The sequence below is a fragment of the Dreissena polymorpha genome, chromosome 3, assembly GCF_020536995.1.
Source record: "Dreissena polymorpha isolate Duluth1 chromosome 3, UMN_Dpol_1.0, whole genome shotgun sequence".
Classification (NCBI taxonomy): domain Eukaryota; kingdom Metazoa; phylum Mollusca; class Bivalvia; order Myida; family Dreissenidae; genus Dreissena; species Dreissena polymorpha.
This window is the reverse complement of record NC_068357.1, coordinates 63,297,219-63,309,454: the sequence shown is the minus strand read 5'-3', so window position 1 is coordinate 63,309,454 and position 12,236 is coordinate 63,297,219. Positions and strand designations below refer to the sequence as shown.

Genomic DNA, 12,236 nt, shown 5'->3' with positions numbered 1-12,236 from the left:
GGCTAATCAGGGTCGCAACTTCCGCTTTTATGATATTTTTGTTAAAAGAAAGTCTCTTTTAAGTAAATATCAAAATTCGGCGGAAAGTGTCGTCTCTGATTAGCCTGTGCGGACTGCACAGGCTAATCTGGGACGACACTTTACGCGCATGCATTAAACCCCCTTTTCATAGAGCACGGCCAAAATGTAAGAGTTTGTTTGCAATCACATGCTCAACACCGTATAGAACACAGCTTCAGTTTGTGATTTTAGCGTTCACTGTTAATTGGATATACGTCATTCTGCAAGTCTGTCTGTTATTCCTGGCTGTACAATTTGCCAGATTTTCACGCAGATTTCCAGTAACTAAATCGATGTAGACGAATATTAAACCTATCTCATTTCCTATGTAGATCACATGGGCATAAACTGCTCAAGTTGAGCTTTTATGGTCCCACTTTTTCCTGTGTCCGTTCTCATGCGTCCTGCGGTGTGCATTTTTATGCCACTCTGCTAAGTAGAAGGGGTATATTGTTTTGCTGGCTGTCTGTCCGTAGACCAGTATGAATGTCGGTAGACCAGTTCGTTTCGAATCAATGACTCATCAACGAATTGACCGATTGGCTTGATACTTCAAATGTGCATTTGCCTTGGGCAGTAGATGAACCCTATTGAAATTGGGGTAACTAGGTCAAATGTCAAGGTCACTATTACACTAAAGGTGAAAATTGTTTCCGATCAATAACTCATCAATGAATTGACCTAATGGCTTGATACTTCAGATGTTCATTAGTCTTGGAAAGTAGATGGTTTCTATTTAAAATGGGGTCACTAGGTCAAAGGTCACTATCACACAAAATGTGAAAATCGTTTCCGATCAATAATTCGTCAACAAATTGACCAATTGACTTGATACTTTACATGTGCATTGGCCTTGGACAGTATATGACCCCTATTAAAATTAAGGTCACTAGGTAAAATGTCAAGGTTACTATCTTAAGTGATTTCTGATCAATAACTCGTCAACGAATTGACACTTCACATGTGCACTGGCCCTGGACAGTAGATGACCCCTATTGAAATTGGGGTCACTAGGTCAACGGTCAAGGTCACTATCAAACTAAGTGTGAAAATCGTTTCCGATCAATAACTCGTCAACAAATTGCCCGATAGGCTTAACACTTCACATCTGCATTAGCCTTAGATAGTAAATGACCCCTATTGAAATTGGGGTCACTAGATCAAAGGTAAAGGTCACTATCACACTAAGTGTGAAAATCGATTCCGATCAATAGCTCGTCAACGAATTTACCAATTGGCTTGATACTTCACATGTGCATTTGCCTTAAACAGTAGATGACCCCTGTTAAAATTGAGGTCACTAGGTCAAATGTCAAGGTCATTATCATATTAAATGGTTTCCGATCAATAACTCGTCAACATATTTACTGATGGCTTGATACTTCACATTTGCATTTGCCCTGGGCAGTAGATGACCCCTATTGAAATTGGGCTCACTAGATCAAAGGTCAAGGGCACTATAACACTCTGTGAAATAGTGTACGGGTAACGGAAAAGGATCTATTTACATTGAAGGTAAGTTTTAAGCAAGTGAAAGCGTCACTAAGTGTGAAAATCGTCTCCGATCAATAACGTGTGAACCAATTGATACTTCACATGTGTTTTGGCCTTCGAAAGTAGATTACCCCTATAGAAATTGGGGTAACTAGTTAAAAGGTCAAGGTCACTGTTACACATTAGGTGTTCAATCGTTTCCGATCAATAACTCGTCAACTGATTCACCGATTGGCTTCATACTTCCCATGTGCATTGGCCTTGGACAGTAGATGACCCCTATTGATATTGTGGTCACTAGGTCAAAGGTCATGGTCACTATTACACTAAGTGTTATAATCGTTTCCGATCAATAACTCTTCAACGAATGACCGATTGACTTGATACTTCACATGTGCATTGGCCTTTGACAGTAGATGACCCCTATTGAAATTTGGGTCATTAGGTCAAAGATCAAGGTCACTGTTATACACTAAGTGTGAAATCGTTTCCGATCAATTACTCGTCAACTTATTCATCGATTGACTTTATACTTCTCATATGCATTGGCCTTGGACAGTACAGGATCCCTATTGAAAATGGGGTCATTTGGTCAAAGGTTATTGTCAACGGCACAATAAGTAGGACCAATAACTCGTCAACTTATTCATCGATTGGCTGGATACTTCCCATGTGAAATCGTTTCCGATCAATAGCTCATCAATGAATTGACTGATTGGCTTGAAACTTTACATGCGCATTGGCCTTGAACAGTAGATGACCCCTATTGGGGTCACTAGTTCAAAGCCCTGTTGGGGGGGGGGGCATATGTCTCCGACCGCTGAAAACTTGATATGGTATCTGATTCAAAAGTGGGTTGGTGTGTTGTATCCAGCCATCTACATTACATTTATACATAACGGGCTAAACTATTTATTTATTTATTTTAAGCGACAGACCCTCTCGCGGTATGCCTGATTTCAAATTAAACTTACATTTTGTGATTAAAATAGATTTTTTTTGCGTAATGTTCAATCTATGTAAAAACTATAGGTTTCCTGAAAAAAATATTTTTATAGAACACACGTATTCAAAATGGGACTATTATATTGTTAGCTTTAAATATATGTTTACAAAGTATATCTTATGCCACAAGTTTTCTTAGAATATAATTATTTGTTTTTTAAGAGTAGAAACATAAATCTATGGGAAAGTATAACAAGTAAGTTAAGCGGTTCAAAATTCTGAGTGAATTAGTTAACACAAATATTTGTATAATATATATGCTATATATCATGAATATACAAACAACTTCATTATTTGTTTTCCAATTATTTTATTTTAGTTTGTTTGGATTACTGTTTACATTTTGCAATATTGATTTTTTTCTCCCAACCTACTCAAATGGTTCACAAATGGTTCCAGTAACAAAATAAAAAATATTGTCTTTTATAAGAGACGGATATAGTTGACGGTTCATCAAAGTGTTAGACACGATAAACTATACATAGTCAATCTAAATATGACATCAATTGTAACATAGACATCTGTGACTGACGGCCTGACATTCTATACTTTATATATGTGTCCCGCAACTGACGCATCAACTCTAGATCGTGTTGTGTTATAGTTGGTAAGTGTGCCATACAAAATATGCCATATGCACGTTATTTGTTCTCAAACGAACAAACATTCGTGACATGGGCTGTCTGTGGAAATCAGAGCCGGCTAATCAGTATACATATTCGTAGTTTTCTTCTCCGCAAGATTAAATATTATGTCGCTGTGTTGCTTGCGAAGAATATACACGGAATATATAATAGAAATACATACTTATTTATCAATATTATTATTATTACTAATAATAATAATTATTATTATAATTATTATTATAACTATTAATAATGATTATTTTAGTGAACGAAACTTCTGGCCTCACGCATATATGGAAAACGTGCCTGTTGTATTCCGAAGTTTTTTGCGTCTTTTTATGCATATTTAAAAACTTATTAATAAGCTATGGTAGAAGTCCTACTAACGTTTACTCGTCAATACTTGCAGCAGAAAACATGACAAAGTCGCAGTTTACAAAAAATGATATGTCATATCAAAAGATACGTATGATTCCACAAACAAAGTGTTCTAGTGATCAAACACTTTAAAAAAATGTTTGAATAAGAAATATTATTTGGCTCAAAAGTGATTCATTTACCACAAATCAATTTATTTGTTTATTTAATTCATTAGAGATAATGTTGGTTGCATAGTCCCAAGTAATGTCAATTCGACATAACTAGATATATGTAGATATATGATTGATAGCATAGAAAGGATAATACAATACAGATAAGTACATGTATATTATTTTTTCAGTGTCCAAAATTCTATTGACCCTGATGTTGTTGTTTGATACTGTAATTCACAAAAGGTTACAGAGAGTGATGTGAGAGTTTCGATGGATCACGATACACGGTCTACGAGGTTGATCTCTCCTGTCTCTAGAAAGGCCGAATAGTTACGACTGGCCTTGTGCATTGCACAGGTGAGCTTCAAATAAATAGAAATACATGTAGTAATTGCCTGACATTTCACAACCGCCATGGTATGCATACTTGAGCAATGTAATCCCCAAAGTTTGCCTATGACTGAATATAGGTCCCCGGTTATTTGGCCGAAAGTGTTCTCGGATGTCAATATCTTCTTCACTGAGCGATTAAAAGTTGTACTTAAACTTGATAACTATGTAAGACAGGCCATAATATGAAACCCACTTTTTATTCCATTAAAACAAGCAGTTCAAAATGGCTTCAATAGAAATCTTTTGGCCTCTTGCTAACACAATCGTGGCTAAATTCATATGTGCCAGAACTCCAAAGATTGGTTCTTCTTGTGTTGCTGTTTCACTGATAATGACCAATACAAATTAGTTCGTATATATGAAAGGCTTATAATATGGGAATTTGCCAAGTCGAATTGATTTTCTTATTAAACCACGTTATTTGCATTTCGAAAGTTAGACAGTCTTAGCGAGGAAAGTAGGCCGCTTCTAACCGATTCTTAGCATCTCTGCTAATAAAATATAATAAAATTAAACAATTCGTTCTGTGTATTTCGTTTTTCATTTCAGTTGAGTGGATTATTTTAACCAGTAGCATTTTTGTTATAATATATTGCAAAAATCATTGTATCCTAACGTGTGTTGATCTGCATCATAAACTTTGCAATCGTTTAAATGGGGCATATCGATAGTATTAATAATTTTATATATGCGTGTATTCAAATTACAATTAAATATATGTCGTGTGAAAGTTATTGGGAAAAAATCGTGACGAAAAATATAAACAATTCAACAATTATTTTTGCGATACACGCCTCTCAAACTCTCGTCTACAAAAAGAACCTACTTCATAAAAATGTGACTACTCGTAAGTTAAATTATCGATAGTGATTATTTCTATAGAGGTACAATGTAATCTCATTCATAAATATTAATTTGATAGCAGTGTTACCTTCCCTTTGGGTACACATTGCATTCAAATAAACACTATTGATTATACTACTGCTATTTTCCCCGCAACTGCTAAAAATGTCCCCGGTGACAACTTACTATTATAATCATAATATACATATTTTATAAGTCGTTTATATTAACGACACATGTGTGCCAAGTAAATATTAAATTAACAACGTTATGCCTGAGAATATAATATTGTGTTAAAGGGGCCTTTTCACGTTTAGGTAAATTGACAAAATAAAAAAAAGTTGTTTCATATTCGCAAATTTTCGTTTTAGTATACATGCTATTTATGAGGAAACAGTCATACTGAACAATTACAATGCTCTAAAATATCCTGTATATTCATCTTTTGACGATTTAAAAAACCTGAAAATTATAAAGCGAGCAACACGAAACGATTGAATAATTTGGAGAGTTCTGTTGTTGTCGTTATATATTGTGAAACTACGAGGATTGCTTATATAAAGTATAAAATACACCCTTCATTGTATGAGCACGGATGGCCGAGTGGTCTAATCGGTAGTCTTTTACTACAGGACTCCAGGGGTCCGTGGTTCGAGCCCAATCGAGGCTTACTTTTATTAAATTTATTCATGTTTTTTACTGGAGATTTTTAGATCCAATGTTAACATTTATCAATATAAAGCATTTAATGACAAACTTCAAAACATACCAAAATCTGTGAAAAGGCCCCTTTAATTGTTGAGAAGCCCATTTTAACAAAAAACAACAACACCAAACATAAACGACCTAACCAAATATTCAAACCAAGACAGTATCTTTTAAGAACGATGTACGAATTTTCTGCTTGATGTTTTAAACGCGAAAAGAGCTGTACATACATATATATTCAGCTTGGTGTAGCATGTGATAAAACACGCTTCGGTGATCATCAAAACCGCATTCACGAATCGACGATGTTTAGTTTCAAGCATACATGTTTTGAAAGGTGTATTTAACTAATCATGATACACCTTACGCATGGTAGGTAAAAAAGGGTACGCGGTAAACCAAATATATTTGAGCAGCATATTCTGTTACAGGAGACCAAGATACGACCGAGACCGATAGTGGTGAGGGAAGTATAATGAATTAAATACTGGCCTCCAGTGGACTTATGCATACGTTAATTTTATGGATTTTTTTTCTGTTTTTATGTTGTGGGTAAAACCTGAATATGAAGAGTGGGGTCAATAGAAATTAGATATATATACTGTTGACTGCTGATATAGTATTTCAGTGTACTTAAATAATAAATGTTCATGAGCAGAATTGGAGTGGATTATGTGTAGCGAAAAGAAATTGTAATGAATGGATGGATCTCGCATGTGGTATGTGCTGTAAATAAAACACGTGAGCTCTCTTAGAGCGTTGATATGAGTCGCGTTCTGAGAAAACTGGGCATAATGCACGTGCGTTAAGTGTCGTCCCAGATAAGCCAGTGCAGTTCGCACAGGCTAATCAGGGACAACACTATCCGCTTAAATTGGATTTTTGATAAGAAGAAACTTCATTTAAACGAAAAATGTCATACAAGCGGAAAGTGTCGTCCCTGATTAGCCTGTGCGAACTACACAGGCTAATCTGGGGCGACACTTTACGCACATGCATTATGCCCAGTTTTATGAGAACACGACTCATATTAGCGCACTGTTCAAATATAGCTTGTGCTTGATCGCTATTTTCTTTGTGATTATGAATGAATGCACTTGCCACGAATCAATATAAAGATCGTGAAATTATTTACTGATACAACACAGTGCCGTAAGTGTGTTTGTTGAGAGACATCGCTTGACATTCATTGTGATTATTTTTCGTGTTCTTTACATTAGTTACAGTGTTCAGTGGATATTGAAGAGTTAAAATTTTCGGCATTCCGGATATAATTTCGTTTAGACACGTTCGATAATTCCATGTACATGTTTTAGGTAAGAACCTTATTACGTTCAACTTTGCGTAAACAAGTGTTACAGAATTGCATCATTGGTTTTTTCATTATTTGAGCCACTAATTAAGCACACTTTACACGTATTATTAACCTTGTACTCTTATGTTACTATCTAATATTTACATTAACAGTTCGTGTTTTAGTTTTATATTTTATTTCCGCTTTTAAAAACGATCGAGATCTTCATTTCCGTACAAATGTTTTATCAACGTTATTCCGAACTTAATGTATACTTATTTGTTTGCTACACGACACGACCTTTTCAAATCACTTTATTGCAAGAGTGTTATATCCTGATTTGTTTCATAATGATAAACCTTATAACTGTTTGACAAAAAGACAAGATATCATAATACTTTTCAAATAAATGAGTCGCGTTCTGAGAAAACTGGGCATAATGCATTTGCGTAAAGTGCCGTCCCATATTAGCCTGTGCAGTCCGCACAGGCTAATCTGGGAAGACACTTTCCGCTTTTATGACATTTTTCGTTTAAATGAAGTCTCTTCTTAGCAAAATTACAATTTAGGCGGAAAGTGTCGTCCCATATTAGCCTGTGCCGACTGCACAGGCTAATATGGGACGGCACTTTACGCACTCAAACGTATAATACTACTTCTGAAACCAAGAGAGACCTATATTTCGCTTTCATGTAAATTAAAGACGCTTGACTTTCACTGACCTTGCTAACTCGTGTTTAATTTCATGTAGATGAGTTTGGGACACGTTTACCTTGCCTTACATGGCCTTAATTACATTTTAATCGAGAGTATGACGCATTCTTAGTGCAATGGACTATTACATTCTTAGTATATGACTGATAACACTTAATGTAAGAAATATATGTTTTAATTTCAACATCAAGTTCTTAAAATCCTGAATTCAAAGTGCCCCATTTAACTGAATGGTATTGATTGAAATACTTTTAATGTAAATACGTTTGAGGAGTAATTATTATGATATTGACTTCTACTGTTTATGTTATACTTTTGTTAACATGAATTCTTTGGATGTAACACTTAATATTGATATAAAGGTTTTTTTCTTTCGTCTTTAAATATTGCGTAAAAACTACAACAAGGTTCGGGTATGCATAGAAATACGCTAGCTCGTTTAAAACATAATTTATATCATTATGGACTCAAAATTTAATGATTGTTGTGTATTTACATAGAAAACACGCTCTTCTCATATAATCGTTGAGCATAGCAGATACATATTATTTATTCATAATATCGATGACCGCACACTTTAACACATGTAGTAGATCTACGAAAACCAAACACGTAAGTGCCTTTGTTTACAATAATTGACAGTAAGACATGCCAGCCACTAGCAAACTTAAACAATGTGAACTCAATAGTGACTGTAAGTTTAATTTCCTCGTTTTCTTGAATACACACAAAGATGTACGGGAAGTGTATACATGATTAACAACTGCTTTTAACTTGAACGTGTTCGTGTTAATGCAAAACAATTATGAGACAGTTGTTTGTACAACTTCTCAAGGGTGAACCATTGACGCATGTATGTTTGTATAATAATAAAGAATAATGGATGGCTTTCAAATCCGCGTGTGTGTGTGTGTGTATATGTATATATTCATATTTAAAGTATGTGTGTATTCTGCTTTTATGTTGTCGAAACAGTATGGCAAGGGGACAAATTGTTAAAAAAAATTCTCACTACATATTTACTTAAAATCACCAGGTATAAATATTTCAATAGTCTTTTACCCAAATTTAATGATTGAAGCGCCCTCAGTGTTAAACCATTTATGCCTAGCGTCTAGAAAAAGGCCTTTGCAAACAGCGTAGACCCAGATGAGACACCGCATGATGCGGCGTCTCAAAGGAATTTCTGTTAGAAATATTCTAAATATAGAAATAAATATACTAGACATCCCTAATTTTGGAAATAAATTTAGCCAATTTAGAAGGATGGGAGAGTGCAATCGGCATAAATGGTCTATACATATCTGAGCAGAAACACAGGCAGCAGTATCATAAATTTGCTCCCTCCCCCGGGACCCTATCCCCCCCCCCCCCGAGCTTACCCCAGGGGTTCCATATTGTTAAATGCACACCTATTGTGTATGGTTTGACTTTTTAACAACGAATATTGACAAAAATACACAGTATGAAAAAATAACCCTCGTATATGTATTATAATACATATACAAAAATACACAGTATGAAAAAATAACCCTCGTATATGTATTATAATACATATACGAGGGTTATTTTTTCATACTGTGTATTTGTGTCAATATTCGTTGTTGAAAAGTAAAACCATACACAATAGGTGTACATTTAACAACCTGGAACCCCTGGGGTAAGCTCGGGGGGGGGGGGGTAGGGTCCGGGGGGGGGGGCAAATTTATGATACTGCTGCCTGTTAGCAGAAAGAGCACGAACAAATGAAGTATATGTTGATTTTAATTTTCGTTCGCTCGCGAACTGTCATTTATATCAGTTTATTATCCGTATCATCATGTAATAGAAATTACATATGATGCGTACAATCGTAGACATGTGATATCTGGGTACGCGGTAAGTCTTAAAGGGGCCTTTTCACGTTTTGGAAAATTGACAAAATTAAACAAAAGTTGTTTCATATTCGCAAATTTTCGTTTGAGTTATGAAATTTGTGAGGAAACAGTAATACTGAACATTTACCATGCTCTAAAATACCCATTATATGCATCTTTTGACGATTTAAAAACCTGAAAATTATAAACGCGTTGCAACGCGAAACGATTGAATAATTTTGAGAGTTCTGTTGTTGTCGTTATGTTTTGTAAAACTACGAGGATTCCTTTTATTAAGTATAAAATACATCGCTCATTGTATGAGCATCGATTTCCGAGTGATCTAAGCGGTAGACTTTTACTCGAGAACTCCAGGGGTCAGTGACTCGAGCCCAGTTGAGGGTTACTTTAAAAAAAAATGTATTCTTGTTTTTGTACTAGAGCTGTTTAGATCCAAGTTTAACATTTATCAATATGAGGCATTTAATTACAAACTTGAATACATGCCAAAATCTGTGAAAAGGCCCCTTTAACTGAGACTTACTCAAATACGCAGGTAACCCTGCACACATTTTGCGGGTTATGTCACGCTCTGTGAAAACCGGGCTTAATGCATGTGGATAAATTGTCGTCCCAGTTAAGCAAGTGAAGCTGGCACAGGCTAATCTGGGAACAAATGATCCGCTTTTATGGAATATTGCGTTTGAAGAAAGCCTTTTCTTAACAAAAATCCAGTCTAGGTGGAAAGTCTAATATGATACCACACTTTATTCAAATGTGTTAAGCCCGTTTTTTTTCCAGAGCACAGCTCACCTAAAAAGCCCACACTTAATGTAATTTATAATAAATATAAAGCTGTTTGAGATGAAATGATATCTTCCCTTGTTGAGTGCTTACGTGTATACGCCTTTCTTTAAATATGACAACCATAACTGACGAGTCTCAACATGTCAAGCGTACTTAATAACCAATCTAATGTAAGTTTGTATTGTATCATTTCATATTAAAAGTTATCATATGATGTAGATGTTCGTAACTGTGAAATGTGACCATTTTCACAAATCTTGTTCAAATTCAACTCAGCATAATGGACTAAATATAATATAACATGTAAGACCGTCTTTAATGAATTAAAATCCAATCTGATACAAAGACGCTTGATGTAACGTAATAGCGTGTGCCACTTTCTGGTACATATCCGGTCACCAGGAACGTACTTACATGAGTTAAACAATAATACTGCTCTTTTCTTAGGTTTTCATTTCACGAAAATATCAGTCTTGAAACATTATTCAGGGTTCTTCTTTCTGTTTCAAGGACAACACATGTTTCTATGACTACACAATTCCAACATTTAGCTGTGTTTTAAATGTTTTTTTTGCAAAAATTTTGAGACTTCCTTTTTGATGTCAAGGCCATTGACCTTTTTCAGGACAACAATTCCTCTAACATTCCACTTATTTCGATGACCTGATCATTACACGTTTTCACGAGCACTAGTTCTGAAATAGTCGTCTGAGTTCTTATTTCTATTTCATGCCCATAGTCGTCTGAGTTCTTATTTCTATTTCATGCCCATTGTAACAGCTTCTGATAGATGCTTCTTATTCCAATATAATCACATTTTAATTTGATATTTGTTCCCCATATATTCCCAAATTTTCTTTATCCATGTCGTACTTTGTTTTCACGAACCTCAATTCGTCAGAGTATCATTTCGTAATCATGAATGCCATTCGTGAGACATTCTAATTTCAAGACCATTGCTTGTGTCCATGGCCTACTTATCCCAGAAATTCCCCTTATTCATCTGACCAGCTCATTTCATGGTTCCATGGTCAGTGTACGTTTCTATGGCTACTGTTCTTTCGACATGCCCCTCACATAATCCGCTTCCTGACGCTCTGCATATTTTCAGTTCAAGGTCAATTCACGGTACGCTTTTATTTCAAGGTCAATCCACGGTATGCTTTCATTTCAAGGTCAATTCACGGTATGCTTTCATTTCAAGGTCAATTCACGGTTTCATGAGTACCGATAAAAGTCTACCCAATGGTAACGCGACACCGCTACTCATAAATGGAGACGGCAGAGCCTCAGTTCATAAGATTGGGCTCGGCGGTCGGCATGGCCCGTCCAATACTGCAGACGACAGTCTCGCATCGGAAGGTCGCTGTTCCGCCTGTCTGAGGCGCGTGAGCGGGGGCATTGTCGATTGGTTGGAGAACTGTTTCTACAGGTGAGTAAGTCTACATTCTTACCCAATACTCGCTGATTGTCCAATGGTCTTAGGAAAGAATGATCGCTGTTAAAAAACACATTATCAACGAACAAAGAAGCGTAGAACCAGATTACATAATCTTTAATAATAGTAAATATGAGTAAAATACTTCGGTTGGAAAAAAGTTGTCGGATCATGTGTGAATCAAAACAATCGTCGCACTATGTTGTTTCTCTACTAATAAGCAACACCTTTTAGATATAAAGCATTTTTATTAAACCTTGCGGCTAACTTCATCGTGGTATAAAGCGCTGTTGACTGGCAAATAAAACAAAGTACTCAATTAACAATCGCTTTGGCTGTACCCGTTTTTGCGAACAATGAACAACTTTGATTTATGTGGAAATATTTATTACATATTTTTGTGCGGTTGATAGCTGTTTGTCAGCTTCTGCCGTCCAAGTTTGCATTTTTTTTATTTACACATAC

At 35.6% G+C, this 12,236-nt stretch overlaps 1 protein-coding gene across 6 annotated transcripts in view; it reads left to right on the top strand.

Moving 5' to 3' along the window:
• LOC127874449 (patched domain-containing protein 3-like) overlaps positions 1-12,236 on the top strand; it is a 55,572-nt gene that overhangs the window by 698 nt on the left and 42,638 nt on the right. Inside the window, exons 1-3 of one of the 6 annotated variants that reach the window (XM_052418768.1) lie at positions 6,153-6,381; positions 6,883-6,978; positions 11,538-11,765. In XM_052418768.1, coding sequence (XP_052274728.1) covers positions 11,554-11,765 — 212 coding nt within the window. In that variant the 5' untranslated portion in view covers positions 6,153-6,381; positions 6,883-6,978; positions 11,538-11,553. The other 5 variants (XM_052418767.1, XM_052418769.1, XM_052418771.1 and 2 more) reach the window with 5 other exon arrangements.